Source organism: Mycetomoellerius zeteki, unplaced genomic scaffold (genome assembly GCF_001594055.1).
Source record: "Mycetomoellerius zeteki isolate Tzet28-1 unplaced genomic scaffold, Tzet1.0 scaffold113, whole genome shotgun sequence".
Classification (NCBI taxonomy): Eukaryota; Metazoa; Arthropoda; class Insecta; order Hymenoptera; family Formicidae; genus Mycetomoellerius; species Mycetomoellerius zeteki.
This window is the reverse complement of record NW_017256051.1, coordinates 1,158,323-1,174,339: the sequence shown is the minus strand read 5'-3', so window position 1 is coordinate 1,174,339 and position 16,017 is coordinate 1,158,323. Positions and strand designations below refer to the sequence as shown.

The following is a 16,017-nucleotide window of genomic DNA, read 5'->3' as shown; positions in this document are numbered from 1 at the left end:
CAAATTTATATCAATTGTCGATAATGTCAGCGTTCTTCGATTACCTCCGGGCCCTTGGGGCCCTTTTTATATCGCCGAAAATTTGCCCAGGGTTGACGGTCTTTAAAGCCCATTCTACAATTGCGTAAGCGTAGTTGTAAGTGGTTGTAGTTGTAAGAATTAACCTATCACAGTCAAATATGAGGAGAATATTCGACTGTGATTAGTCAATTCTTAAGCCCAGTGTCCACGATGCTAGAAATCCGTCCGAGATCTCGGATGAAGAAAAAATTGACCAATCGCAATGATCATGTGATTAAATTGTTTAAATGTGATTGGTTAATTCTTTCTCTCTCCGAGATCTCGGACCAATTTCTAGCATCGTGGACACAAGGCTTTACAACTACAACCACTTACAACTACGCTTACGCAATTGTAGAATGGGCTTAATAGTATCTCATCGGTGGTTGCAGCGCAATCTCAGTTATTTCTTCACAGTTGGCAAGCCTGGATGCCGAACCGCAATGTGAGAGAAAATTAGAGAGAGACACTTGCAAACTGCACACTCTTGGTGCGTTCGGGATGACGCTAATAGCGCTATTTCTGTCATTCTATCTTCGTTGTTTATTAAACGTAAAATAAGGATAGAATGACACAATAGCGCTAATAGCGTCTCCCTGAACGCACCTTCTATGTTATCCTTTCACCATGGTCGCAACTGATAGATTTCCTAACCTTCAATAATCGAACTTTAACTTGATATTTTGGTTCGTAGGGCAGAGCGACACTATTTTTGGCTAGATTCGTTCGTTTCGGACAAAAATGCGTCGAATGAGTTTAATTTTATCGATTTCTGAGGTGACGTCGCTAAATTGAACAAGTACCTTTTTATTTACAAATATATAATGACTGACTAAATACAAAACAGAATGGATATAATAAAGGAACATCTGCTTGTACCAACGAAGTATATGATACTGACAGACGAGAGAATTTGTTTGACAGTTCACAGAAACTGGCTCTCTCGATTTTTAACAGTTGGACCGTTGAATTTTATCAGTCATGATCGTTTATCCAATGATGAAATTGCAGCACAGCCCACTATCGATGAATTGGGTGGCGATTGGCTGAAAATTTATGCCAAAGTATTTTTAACATTTTCACATATTTTAAGTAAGGCGCACAATGAAACAACAAATATGTAAGAAAATTTTGTTATCATTAGGTATATATAAAGCAACACAGGAATGTAATTCCTTTACCGAGAGGAAGATCTATTAATAATATAAGGAACCAAGCAGAGTTAATGTTTTCGCAATTGTTGCATTATGTGGCAGAAACTAATTATCGAAATCTATGGAAAGAAATATATAAGAAATATTACAGTATGTATTCGACGTGCTATTTAAAATTTTTAGAGTTTTGTTAGTAGATGTATTTTTTTAATATAAATTAATAATTTCTTGTAAAATATATAGATCCCTGGAATTATGTTGAACAAAAAGAACACTCCAATATCAGTGCTAATGTAAGCGATGTTACTATTATGCATGAAATACTGAATAGAATGTATGGTTGTACGGTAGTACAAGTTCAACATGGTACAGTTTTATCGGTATCGAATGGTATATTGTCTAAAACACATTGTAATCTAGTACCAATCCATTTTGTCATAGAGACACCATCTGCATTTATAATGTTTTATGAACAGACTGCCAATTATTCTCTTCGTGAGTGAGTATATCATATTTATGTATATATTTTTAATATATATTAATAATTTCAAGATATTTCTATATTTCTATATTCTATACCTATAAATATTAATTTTAGGTGTGTAATGTATAGTCCTGCTGCTCTTAATACAAGTTATGGAAAACCTTTGTTTATAGTTTATCAGTTATTGAGATTATCCAGAGATTTGCATGATCGTGGTCTTGCTTTAGGCGAAATTACACTCAGTGATATATTAATTACAGACAATTTTACTATTCAGGTATATTTCACATAGCAGAGCTACTTATATAGTAAACAATATTTTAATATATTTAATATTTAATGAGATAAGTATAAGTATTTAACAAGTATTCAATAAGATAAAGGAGGAAAAGAATATTTTATTTGAGCTAATTTTATTCTTAGGTATTACCAAAGTTAAACGATAATATTTATATAAAACCTGATAGCGAATGTACAAGCATTTCTCTAGAACATAAAGAGAAAAATTCGAGTAGCAATGTTTGTGGTAAAAAAGATGACATATCTCGTTCAACTAATACTGACTTTGGTTTAAATGAGAATATTCAGAAATTATGTGAGATGTGGATGTATAATTGTATTAGCAACTTTGATTATTTAACTGCGCTCAATAATTTGGCTGGTAGAAGATACGGTAATCCTAGCTGTCATCACGTTATGCCATGGGTGACGGATTTTACAACAAGAAGTGGTGGTAATTGGAGAGATTTAACAAAGTCGAAATTTCGATTAAACAAGGGAGATAGACAATTGGATCTTACATTTGACTCTCAGTCAACAGAGGTATATAAATTGTATAAGTGTAAAAAGACTTATACCATATTGAATAGTCAATTAAATCATAGGTCGGACACCATGTATCTGATGTCTTGTCAGAGATTACCTATTACGTATATCTTTCACGTCGATATAATAAATCTGTGCTTTGTAAACATGTACGACCATTATGGGTACCTGGAGAATACCCGGCTTCAATTCAAAGATTACATGACTGGAGCCCCGATGAATGTATACCACAGTTTTTCGTTGATCCCAGTGTTTTTAAGGTAACATAAATTATATGTATTAGTCCAGTCAAAATGTACTTTTTGCTTGCAAAATGTTCGGTAATGATAATTTTTTAATATATCTTAAAGTTCGGTGTCCTAATGAATAGCACTTGCACACAGACAGTTTGTGATCACAAAGAAAATGTCCTTAAGACATCAGGACAAGGTTACCTAAAATTTTGTTAATAGAATTATGTATATTTTCTTACATAATATGATTCCTCTAATTATTATGCATATAAAAGTATGAAGGTAGAGATACCAAAAAATCAATAATTTACAAAATATCTTATGGTTTATTTTGGTACATATTGACACAAAATATTAAATATCTCGTAAACTATTTGTTGTTTCGTATCTATCTTGATACTTTTATATGTAGAATAATTAGAGAGGAGTCATATTATGTGAAAGAAAATATATAATTCCATTTAGAAAATTTTAGATAACTTTGACCTAATCTTAAGGATATTTTCTTAAGGTCAACCAAGATTATTATCTTCTTTTCTCCTTGTAACTGAGTAACTTTTGTCTGAAACTTTTTTTGTCTTAATCTTAAGGATTTTGAAATATTTTACTGGATGAATTAAAATGGACCATCTTGTATAAAACTGAAACATATAAAATGAGAAGGTCAAAATCAAATTCAGGACCTGCCAATAATAATCAACTATTATTAAAAAACAGTGAACAATAAAATGTCAACTATTATTATTTATTTATTATGAAGTCATACATCTGTAATATATGCATATTATTATTTAACAATGATAAAATATTTTTAGGTTTAACATTTTTTAAATATATCTTATTTACAGTCCATTCACGAAGATTTGCTAGATTTAGAAATTCCAGCGTGGGCAACTTCCCCAGAAGATTTTATCGAAAAACACAGAGAGGCATTGGAAAGCCTTCATGTTTCGGAAAGATTACATCATTGGATAGATTTGACCTTCGGCTACAAGTACGAACGTAGTCTTGTTCAATGAACAGTTAATTATTTATTTGAACTTTTCTGATATACATTTCTTATACGATAGATTATCTGGTTTCGCTGCTATAAAATCAAAAAACGTTTGTTTACAATTAGTCGATAATCATACTGATTTAACTAATTCTGGTGTTGTACAACTTTTCACACAACCACATCCACAAAAAATTATTCTGTCTCCCTATTGGGGTAAAGTACCACCACGTCTTCGATCGACATTTTCAACCAATAAAAATAGTAAGTTTTAGACGAAAATTTCAAATTATTAAAAATTTTGAAGACATTCTTGTAATTTTATCAAATTGTTATATGATTACAGAAAGTGATCAACCTACGAGTAAAATTAGTGATGATGAAGGTCACAGTTCTGGTATTGAAGAAGAAGAATTATCTGCGACAGTAACGAACGTATCAAGATCATCACCTCTTGTATTAAGTCGTTTGTTGAGTCGTTCCAGAGGTTCTTTGTTGTCAGAAGATAATGTTAAATTAGACAAATCCATTAATCAGCCCATTACCCTTCCAAAGGATTTCAATCCTGTTGCGGCACTCATACAAGTAGAAACTACACATGCTTTTATGCATAAGATTAACCATCAAAATTATAAACTTGCAACAGGATCACATGATTTTTCTACTAATTACAAGCAAATTGTGGCTAGCGGACGTATTAAGGAGCAACAAATACTTGGTTGTCTAATAGTAGAAATATTTCTAACCGACAAATTCCGCGCAACTTGGAATGTTGAAAAAGTATCATTCGCGCAAAGATTCGCGACATGTTTAAATATCTTGAAGACATCAGCAGATAATTTACCGAAATGTATAAGAAACATTGTATCTTTATTGTTACAAATTGATATTATGCCAAAGAGTTATAATGTAGGCAATGTAGAGATGAATGACATTTTAACGGTAATTTTAAAACTACAAGATTTTATATTATACAAGATGTTTCGTAATTATGAATAAAGATTTAATTGACTAATAAAACTTACAAAATTTAATAGAAAACAAGTCAGAAACATGACCGATATATGAATAAATTAACTAATAAAATAAAGAAAAGTGCCAACTAAGTATATGTTGGAATATATAATAATTCTATATATAATTTTTATTTTAAAATCATTCATTTCAAACATGGCGCTTATTTTTAATATATTTAAAATAAATTATATATATAGAATTATTCTAATATCTTACTTTGATTATAGTTGGCGCTTCTTCTTAGTTAATTTAAACAGAAAGTTTTATATTGTGAAATAGTTGAGATTTTGGAGAATTTGGACTATCAGCAATTTGAAAGCTCATCAAGAACATGTTAAAATGGATATGTTAAAAAAAATTTTTTAACTATTAGCATTTTTTTGTTATATATACTTTAACGTAATCTGTATATATATAACATATGCATTCAAAAACTTTGAAAATTTCTTGCACTATTCAAAAATCATTTTCAATGTATTATTATGTTTTAAGTTTGTTGATACTCTTCAAATTGAGATATTAATCATTTTATAATACATGTAATCGTATGAATAATGTAATTTTTGTAAAAAGCACAATATTTTGAAAACAATTAGTTTGCTGATCTAGGTTTATTAAAACTTTTTTTATTTGTTTCTGTAAGTTCTATTAGTCAGTTAAATCTTTATAATTCTGAAAGATTTTACATTTTATTAAAATACTTTACTTTGTACATGTCAAATATTTTATATTTAGATGAACGAGACTCCTTTTCGTTATCCAACAATAACGTACATGGGTCTTCCGCCACCATCCGCTCATCAATTTCTTCAACCAATTTTATCTGGCAGTTTATTCCCATTCTCTAAATACTGCCAATACTTATATAACATTGTGGAAATGTTGCAAGAATATAATAGTTTAGTACGAGAATTAAATGCTATCGTGAAGACTGAGGACGATATAGATTTTTCATTGAAAACGAAGACAAAGTATTTGTGTAAAATTAGCGAGTGTAAAGTAAAAGCAATTGCTAGGGAATTAGAACGGCTGTTACCTTATGCCGGTGGCATGAGAGAAGCCACTTTACAATTGATAGTGCCTCACATAGTGCAGATTATGGAAGAACCTTATAGTGCAGTATTGGCGATATGGCATCTTTTTGATCCCATTGCAAAGTGAGTGTATTACTCTATTTTATTTTATTTTTTTTTTATATAAAATATTTTATTTGATTCTCTTTATTTTTCTCATTTTTTGTCGCAGAACATTAGGACCGAAGGATACAGTTAATACATTCCTTTCACCTATTATAAAATTGTATGAGAACGGTTCTATTATGGATACTGCACTGTACGTTGATATAATACCTGCGGGAATGCTTGCAAAGTTTCGAACTACTCGACTATACCACAGAACGTTCTTGTTGAAGTTGATAGTTCGGTTAGGACTACGTAGATTCCTAGACAATTTTATAAATCCTTTGGTAGAAGCAGTGGGAGGATATAAAGATTATGTACAGGGCTCGATTGACACGTGCACACATAGGACTGTGAATTTGAAGTAAGGAAAAGAGTAATAATTAATAAAGAGTAATAATTATATAAATTAATATATTATATATTTTAATCGTATATCGTATTATATTACTTATAAACTTCTATGAAGGAGCTGCGACTTAAGTGGACCTTGCAGTGAGGAAGAAGGTATTTTATCTCCATTAGATGAAGATTCATTTGCAGACACTGAACACACTGTTGCTGCATCTTCTATACCAACGATCAACGATACGTCTCACGTAATAAAAAATAATGACATCGAAGGTAATTAACGTTATTCAATGACCGAATTTAATAAGTATAAGAAAATGATTTGACTTCTATTGGATATATTATAGACGTATTTACCATGGAGACGGAGGATAATTTATGGATTTATTCAAACAATACCGCGCCGTACGATATCGACTTACATATAGAACTCAACTTAAATACCTATGATGATACAAATGATGATAAAAATAAAAATTCACCGGGTGATTCTGCGAAATCATCAACGATTCCAATACCTGAACAATCACATACTAATGGAGTTAAATTAGTAACTGAATTTAACAGTATTGGTTGTAACGTTGGAAGTAAAACTTCCAGTGAAGATTTCACTTATGTTAACGCATATGCCATGAATATTCATTCGGATAGTAATCTCTCAGAAAATATGTGCAATATAGATACTAAGGAAGATAATCCTGCAGTGCTTTCCACGGATTTTGATAATAAAAGCGACGTGATCAAATCTGATGAAAATGTACATCAATTGGATCATATTTATCGAAAATCTATTTTAAGTGAATGCACAATTTCTGAGATGAGCGCAGAATCTGTTATATGGTTATCTCATAGACTCGGCCCGGTACTTACAGCACGATACCTATCGCGAAATCTTCTGAGAATGTTGACGTTATGTTACGCTGGGAAAGAAAATTTAACACCAATCGATGACAATAATTTCATGCATCTAAAGGGCGTTACATGGATGAAGCCGATATTAGCTGGTGATCAAAACGCTGTTAAAGTTTTAGAGTGTCTCACATCTATTGCAGGTACGTATAAAAAAATATATATGTGAGTTATTTTAATTTTCAGTGAGTAAAATGACAGTTTATCAACTATTTTATCAGGATTATATGGCGAACAAATTATATTGTTGCAATATTTTGCACATATAGTCGAGCTATTAGCATTGTGTAAGAGAAAATTAACGCAGAATTTGGAAGGAGGCCTAATTTCTTGTCTGGCTCTATTAAATCACATTACAGCATATCTTAGTGATTCTACGGTGATGGATGTGCTTCATGTAATGTTTATCATATAATTAATTATTACGTATTAATTATTACACGTTAATAATGTAATGAAAAAAATCTGGAATAGCTCAACTTTGTTCATATTTAAATGTAGGAGCCGATTGTTAAATCCATATTACATCCCACAGTACGCATATTGTCAACCGCGAGATTTACATTTCCAAATGGAACGCTTGCGCGCATTGCTTTAGCTGAAAAATGTTTGGAAGCAATGTTCATTCTTAGCTTACGGCTTGGCAATGTGATCACAAAAAATCATTTAGCAGTACCAATTCAACGCTTCTTTCTGGCTTTTGACAAAGCTTTCAGTGAAAATTTAAATGGTGGAGTTTCATCAAATAATTTTGGACAAAAAGCAGATACGACCTACGAACATTTCGTACGGTAATAATACGCAGATGAACATTGCGGTTTAATTACACATTAAGTTAAGAGGAAACAGAAAGTTTATATGATCAAATTGAATTATAATTTGTGAATTTATTTCAAGGAAAGGAATAAATGAATACAGTTTTTCGTTTAGGTATTATTTATTTTTGAGAAAATTAAGTTGCAATATAAAAATTATTTTTAAAGTATAGAAATTTTCTGTGTCTTATTGAAGACAGAAAGTTTCAAGTGTCTCGCAATTTTGCCATGATTACAAGGAAACAATCTATTATTTTTTGTTTAGTTTTTCTCAGGACATTTTGTTCTACAGATTGAACTAAAATAGACCATTAAAAGAATGTTATTATAAAATGTTATTACAAAATAATATAAACATAAAATTCCACAGAAAATTCCGAAGAAGATTTTGGAATTAATTTTGTTATAAATTAATTTTCCTATACTAAAAAAAAAATTTGCAGATTTTAAATAAATATTATTTACTCCAATAATACTAACGAAATATTTATTTATAGTAAATAAATATTTATTCAAATAAGATAGTTATGTTTAAATTGAATAAATATCTATATGTTTATATTTAGTAAATATTTCGTTAGTACTATTGGAGTAAATATTTATTTAAAATCTGCAAATTTTTTTTCTGTGTAAATATAAGAGTAGTACATAAAATTTAAACGTAGAATTATGTCTATTTATTCCGTTCCCTAAAATACACAAATTTTGCTTTCAATTTTTTTATATTAAATCTATTACTCCTCCTTCCTTTCTTAATGACAAAACTAACATACCAAGATATTCATTTTTATTATTTCATAGAATGAAAACCGCAAACGAAGAATCTGTTAATAATGGAACTTATGCGTGGAACAAACTTGATACAGATATTGCAGATTCATATTCTCCTCCAATCGTAGAAAATAGCGACGTGCTAGACTTGCAAAGAAATAGAGTAAGATCGAATAGTTTACGACTTATGTTTCTTTTCTAGATGTTATGAATGCAAATGTATATGTACTAAACTTTTTATTTACAGGCATTTGAAGAATTACGAGCTGTGTTTACTACTGCATTTGCTCACAAAGCCTACATGCTTTTTTATAGATGTATTCATGTTGAAATGATGGAACATATACTTAAAAATCACGAGCATATACAACAACTTTGTCATGATTACGAGCAAGAATTAAAAGCGACTTCTGTAAATAACGGTAGATATCCTATAAAATATTTCTCAACTATTATCGTGATTAATAATATATAAATAATATGTTCATTCTTGTGTTTCATTTTTTAAGATAATGCGGACAATACTTCCGTGGATTGTGATGATACAGAGAATGTAGAATCAGTTGACAAAGGTGCTTGTAGCTTCGGGAATATATCTGTGATAGGAAACAGATTCGAGATACAGAAAAATGATGCGAGATCTCAAGTGTTACCGGAGACGAGTATTGTTGCCAGTCGCGAAACAACTTGTCCGTCATCCGCTGGTAGACAACTACGCGGTAATTGGTTAGCTTATTGGGAGCACGAGATAGGAAGACCAGAAAAGGATACAATATTTAATATAAAGCAGATAAAACTTCAGACTTTCAACGGGCATACAAACAGTGTGAGATGTCTTTACGTATTAGACAATGAGAACAGTTTTATGAGTGGTAGCAGAGACAAAACTGTGAAACTGTGGAGTTTACGAAGCCAAGTAAGGTATATTCTGTTCAATTTAACAAAAAAAGTTTGTTGTATAATATCTAGAATTATGATTTTACTGTTATAATGAAATCAGGGTGATGGAACTACAGTTTCATCGTGTCAATATACATATACTGGACACAAAAAGTCTATTCTTTCACTTACATTCTTGGAATCTTTGAGATATGCAGTAACATGCGATGGCATGATTCATTGTTGGGATCCTTACATGGGTTCGCTTCTGGGATGTCCGGAAAGTAGTCGCCCAGTTCCTGTGAATATTTTAGCCTCGAGTCCTTCCCCCTCTACAACTCTTCTTGTGGGAACAACCGATATTACTCTTAGAGTTATTGATTGTAGAACATTCCAGTATGTTAATGAAATGAAAGTAAGCATAAAATATATATATTAATATCTTAAAATTCTAATTTATACAAAGTTTAACGTTAAATTATTCGATAGATTTCCATGAATCCAACGGGTTTAATAAGATGTATCGCTGTATCACCTAGTACTAACTGGGTCGCTTTAGGTCAAGCATCAGGCTTTTTGACGATATTAGATACTCGTACCGGTCTAATTATCGCATCTTGGAAGGGACATGAATGCGAGGTAAACAGATCTTTTATCTTTGAAAGTCTCATAAAGAAAGCTATTTTTGAAAAATTTTTTGAGAAACCTACGTGATGGATTTTCATAAGCTTTTATAGATTTGTAAGTATATTAAACTGTGTTTTCAGCAAAGATTTAATAGATATATTCATTAATTTCAAAGTTATTAGCATTCAAACAAGGGACTACAAAGAACACGATATGTATGTTGCATATCTCTGGATGATCTAAAACAATGATGCGCAATCTTTTTTATACTGAATCATTTTCAGATATAGTGTGCTTTCCAACAAACGACACGGTGCAATATGGTGATCATAAGAGGTTTTAATTATATAAAGAAATTAGACATTTCTATGTTAACTCGATTTACTAAAGAACCACCTTAAACATTTACTAAAGATAGTACAATATATGCATAATAAACTTATAAAAACCTATAAAAATTTATTGCATAGGTTTAAAAACAAATTTCTGAAAATTGCCTCTTTTTTCATTAGACTTTCAAAGATAAAATACTTAATAGCTGCTAACGATTCAAAAGAACCCGCACCAATTTTATGGAAGTTGGCTTTCTATTGAATTGATTAAATTGTAGATATGTTGTAGTTCTGGTCATTCTAAACAAATATTTTCACGAGCCCAACCTCCTCTTATGACTAGTTCTTGCATTACAAGTCTCGAAAGATTCAGATACAAGCCTTTAGATTTTCGTGTATTATTAATATTATATCATTATTAATTGATATATCATAATAGATGTGTATATATATATATATATAATATATGATATTTCTTTACATTAAGGAACACCTCTTCAATGACTGTGACCTTGATATATGTTATAGAGGTGAGCGCGTACTGATATACTTTTTCTTATAAACTAGTATAAAATAATTATTAATATGTGGCTCAACTGGTATAATATTTTTAAGACTCCAAGCATTACAAAAATGCAAAAAAATCGATTTTTTTAATCCACCACAATGGTATTCCCTGTAAATTGGCCAATTAGCGATGTGTGCAAGATGTGCAAGATGTGCACAATCAGAGCTTTCCCGTGATATTACTCGTGATATTCTGCTATAAAAACAGAAAAGTAGACTGAAAATTATTTTTTGAATAACTGTAACTGTAATGAATTACTTTTACAAAGTAACTTTCCCAACCCTAATATCTATCAATAATGATATGTATTATCAATATGGAAACTCAATGGTTTGAATTTAAATCTTCCAGGATTTATAACGCAAAAACTAGCAAGAGGAGGAAGTTGGGTCGAGATATTTGTTTAAAATGATCAGAAGTATAATATATCTAAAATTTAGCCAATTCGACAAAAAGCCAATTTCCATAAGGTTGTTGTGGGATCCTTTAGTATAAGAATTCATTGTTCGATTTATTGATTTTTAATATTATAGATATTGCAATTAGAAGCGATAAATGAAACTACTATAGTTAGTTCTTCTTTGGATCAAACTATAGCTGTGTGGAGTGCAATAGATGGAAAACTTAAATTTCACATGAAGTAAGAAAACTTTTAATATTATGTAAAATGAAATAGACAAAACATAATTTACATAAATTATACTTTATCGATTTTCAGAGGCGCAACAGAACCTGTTCATTGCATGGCAATGCACGAACAAGCATTAGTAATAGGAACAACAGCAAATCGAATTGGTGTTTATACCGCTGTAGAAACGACTGCTTCATTAAGCTCATCCAAGTTAAGATCTGACGCTTTTAAAGGCATTCTTACTGCCTTGGCGGTCCTGCCTCTCAATCGATTACTATTATTAGGTGCTGACAATGGTGGAATAATACTACTGTGTTAGAGCACTATTTACAGAACATATGCGCGCTCGCGCACGCGTCGACATTACTATATACAATACGAGGAATAGAAAAGTATGTCTAATTTAACAAAAAACGTGGAAAATCTATTAAACAATAAATTTCATTTTTACATTCAAGAGAAAGATTTTCTATATATGGATGATGTCTGTTCTCGTCGCTATTACTTTTAGAGCCAATTTAGCGGACATTTTGTACACACCGACATCCGCTAAAATCTCTGTCGATACATTTTTATCATCATTATTTAGTGCTTCTTCAAGCAATATTGCTGAACCCATTAAGATATTTAAAAGTATACACGCTTCTTTGATTCTAGAACATTAAAATAACGGAATTATTATAATTTACATTTGTGTTTTAACAAATAATTTTAGAGACTTACAAGGGGAAATATGATTCTGGTTTGTTAATATACAGACCAAATAATGGAAATAGATTCCTCAAAATATCATATTGTAATTGTTCGGCACCACCATTATTGAAATGATTTACTAGTACAACTTCTTCAAAGAGAAACTGTGAAAAGAAATATTTGAAAAAAGATGAAAATTATTATATAAAAATTATTATGTAAAAAGTAATCTATTTTCTTTTATTTTTATCTTGTATACTTGATCAAATTGAGCAGCTAAATTCTTCCAAGCTTGATTAAACAACGGCAAAGCAAGAACGTTGTGCAATATATGAAGACGTGTAGCTAGTTCTTGGAACATGGAACAACCACTTGGAGTCATTGATAATGAAGCAACTTCTTTTGAAGACTGCATCGCAAACCATCTTAGAATAATAAAAAGTAGTTCAGAATTTAATAATAAATGAAAAATAATTTAAACAAAATGAAATACTTTCAAGTTAATATTTAATATAAAAAAACTAGTAAAATATATATATATATATTCTTTCTTTACTTGAACTAATTTTTTTACTTGAAAAATAATTGTAGTTGAGTAAACTAGGAAAACTCTTACTTGTCTGTTCTATAAGCTCTACTTTTTGCTTTTACATCTAAAGCTACTGAGTCACTGATTTCATTTATCAGTTCTTTCTCTAATCGTCGTAAAAGAATTACAGCTTCGTCAAATACAGTTCCCTCTATTTCTCCAATATTCTCCTTAACGTCGTTACCTTTGTCCGTGGCATTTTCTACAGCTTCGAATTGCTTCTTGAAGAAATGCAGTTGCAAGAAGTGCTACACAAACGCGCAATTATGATAAGTAATATGTAATTTGTGTCTGATTGCAGATGAAAATATACATACAACAGTCACGCCCCATTCTTCCAAAACGGTCGCGACATAGTGTAGTGTATTGAGAATATACGGCATAAGTGACGTTAATGGATCTTCATAATTTTCATGTAACAATTGTAGCAATCGTACTCGCCAGTCGTCAATCAATTCCAATTGCAACTCGAGAAATTGTAATCTTTAACAATATCAACGCAAATAAGTATTATCTCTTGCTTTTTTTTTATAACAATTTCATATGATTTACCTATGTCCAGGCTGAGGTAAATGTTTATATCTGTCAGAAATTGTAGTAAGGAGTGTAAGAAAGGCGTCTGCACATTCAGTGACCTTCATATCATCTATATCAGGACTCGTCAGTCTTTCCCATGCTGTATTCGAGCTTAATATTGCATCCATTTTTTCAGTTGCATCTGAAGTCATAATATACCTGATTGAGGTATGCATGAAATATTACTTCTTTATGTACTTACATTTTTTCTCCATGTTTATCCATTTTACAAAAATATGGGCTTGCGTAAGAACAAAAATAGTAGCCGGCTGAGTGTGAGGATACAACAAAGTCTCCCGCAACTCTCTCTCAAATCCTAAAGCTTCGTCTACTAAATGCGCAAATAAAGTGTCATCATATTGCACTATGGGCAATTCGGAATGAAGTTTTTCAACGGCTAATTGAACTAGAGCACGCATAAATTCGGCCTATATTATATACTATAATTAGTGACCAGAAATGATATTAAGAGCCAATATAAATATTCAATTAATTGTTATATCACACAAACCTTTACATCTAAATACCTCAAACCTACAGAATCTGCTACAGGTTGAACGTTTTTTTGTACCCACTGAACATGGTCTTTAATCCATGTTAATATTTGTGTAAAAAACCATTCTGGCTTATCTTGACGGTTTGTCAATTTAGCTCCTGTGAAATGATAAACAAATCTTTGTCGGAGGGGACGTACTAAGAAGGTGATTGGCAAACTAATTGGTGCAAAGTCTGTTAATAGCACAGATGTTACTACCGGTTTAATCATTTCGTCTCTGAATATATTAAGGACAACATAAAACAGTTTTGCAGCACGATTCACTTTTTGAATCTAAAACAATAAATTATATAGTGCAAGGATACGGTAGCTGTAGATGAAAGAGATATTCAATGAGTATCTTAAATTTTGTCATTGTTTCTGGTAAAGGTGTACTTAATGAAGTAGCATTGGTTCCACAAAAGGGCCATTTCAATATCTTCAATAAATCATTGTATTCCCTATAAATATTACATATTTAGGAAGTATATAATATATGAATTATGTTTTGAATCTATGCAAGGAAGAAATATACTTTGACAATTTTTTCTTGATTATATTGTGCCAAAAATGTAAAGTCTCATGAACATAATTGACGAGATGATGACATACAGATGTTTGCAATTGGCAACTGATGTTTGTTAAGGTTGTATATAGAGTTATCATTGACTGATCATCACCAGATAACAAGGATACTTCTATTTCGTGGCTAAGAATAATACAACTATTTAATAGACAAAAACAAATCATCTTATATATGTCCAGGGAATGGAAGAGTTACTATGCCATTACTTTTACCGTTACTTCTTATAATAATTTGATAATGATGAAGTAATCACAAATAAAAAGTTACCTTCTTCAGTAATAAATGACTTTTCCAATCTGTTACAAGTAACATTTGACTTTTCTAAATCTGGTATTACCATCATAAAAAAATTTGCAACATCATTACCAAATTACAACAAAGTCGTGATAAAAAGTAACAGTGTTATAAGTAACTCATACTTCTATTCCCTGAGTATGTTATCTTTTGACAACTTATTACCTAATATTTTCTACATATCTTATGAAGTATAGATAGGATAATGATTTGTCCAGCTGACTTATCTTATCAACAACTTCTTGCAGCTCTAAATTTTTGTCATTTTCGCTAAACGTCTCTTCGATCATCTTACTGAGATCTAAACAAATTTCCTGTAACTGCTCAACTTCAAAATTGACACATTCTACATTTTCAACTACTGCCTTTACCTTGGAAGGAGCAGTGGTCGATGCCATTGATAGCTGTAAGCAAGAAGCAATTCATACTTGATTAATGTTTAATTATGTTATATATGCTATTTTGTAAATAAATACCGACTGATTTTTCAATCTCATCCTTTTCTGCTTTGAGATGCTCTTCGAAGTCGTAAATTCCTTCAAGATTTTTTAAAGTCGATCCTAATTGTTCATTAAACTTTCGTATAACTTTTTGTTTTATATCCATTATCTATTCTATTCTATTAAGGGTCTATGATCATTACGTTAAAGGTCGACAGGACAGATCACAGAAGTGACGAGCCAAATTCGATTCGATCCGATTTGACTTTGAATATAACCTAACCTAATTTAACATGGATCTAACTAGTAATTTTAAACAATGTTGTTCCATCAGGTTACTGAAAAATCTTCCGCGCATGCACGAAAATCCTTCAACGGCTTGATAAAATCTTCCACCAATAACCACAAAGGAAATATGGTTCGCACTGTTGGTCTCATGCTGGATTCACACTGCATCCGATTTTCGTCGTACGACG

General features: G+C 31.0%; 2 protein-coding genes across 2 annotated transcripts; one reads left to right on the top strand and one right to left on the bottom strand.

The window, feature by feature from the left end:
- The first annotated feature begins 732 nt into the window (after positions 1-732).
- Wdr81 (WD repeat domain 81) lies at positions 733-12,167 on the top strand. The gene is made up of 22 exons (XM_018455620.1): positions 733-1,124; positions 1,205-1,364; positions 1,458-1,713; positions 1,813-1,975; positions 2,122-2,520; positions 2,583-2,783; positions 3,605-3,750; positions 3,827-4,014; positions 4,097-4,692; positions 5,503-5,924; positions 6,013-6,309; positions 6,415-6,569; positions 6,644-7,348; positions 7,427-7,602; positions 7,707-7,996; positions 8,822-8,954; positions 9,039-9,213; positions 9,301-9,707; positions 9,792-10,085; positions 10,160-10,309; positions 11,731-11,837; positions 11,916-12,167. Exons 1-22 carry the CDS (start codon positions 909-911, stop codon positions 12,145-12,147), a joined length of 5,868 nt encoding a protein of 1,955 aa, XP_018311122.1. The 5' UTR covers positions 733-908; the 3' UTR covers positions 12,148-12,167.
- A 115-nt stretch (positions 12,168-12,282) lies between these two features.
- Rint1 (RAD50 interactor 1) lies at positions 12,283-15,808 on the bottom strand. Its single transcript, XM_018455626.1, has 12 exons — positions 15,582-15,808; positions 15,267-15,505; positions 14,757-14,930; positions 14,548-14,682; positions 14,198-14,459; positions 13,889-14,114; positions 13,663-13,828; positions 13,428-13,593; positions 13,138-13,358; positions 12,781-12,946; positions 12,552-12,685; positions 12,283-12,481 (listed from the first exon to the last, which is right to left on the bottom strand). Exons 1-12 carry the CDS (start codon positions 15,705-15,707, stop codon positions 12,298-12,300), a joined length of 2,199 nt encoding a protein of 732 aa, XP_018311128.1. The 5' UTR covers positions 15,708-15,808; the 3' UTR covers positions 12,283-12,297.
- Positions 15,809-16,017: the final 209 nt, after the last annotated feature.

Coding starts and splice junctions, on each gene's coding strand:
- Wdr81 (XM_018455620.1), top strand. CDS start 909: ATGGATATAATAAAGGAACATCTGCTTGTACCAACGAAGTATATGATA. Junction 9,214..9,300: donor AGCGACTTCTGTAAATAACG/GTAGATATCCTA, acceptor TCATTTTTTAAG/ATAATGCGGACAATACTTCC. Junction 9,708..9,791: donor TGTGGAGTTTACGAAGCCAA/GTAAGGTATATT, acceptor TAATGAAATCAG/GGTGATGGAACTACAGTTTC.
- Rint1 (XM_018455626.1), bottom strand. CDS start 15,707: ATGGATATAAAACAAAAAGTTATACGAAAGTTTAATGAACAATTAGGA. Junction 14,683..14,756: donor ATCAAGAAAAAATTGTCAAA/GTATATTTCTTC, acceptor TAATATTTATAG/GGAATACAATGATTTATTGA. Junction 13,594..13,662: donor TTACCTCAGCCTGGACATAG/GTAAATCATATG, acceptor ATATTGTTAAAG/ATTACAATTTCTCGAGTTGC.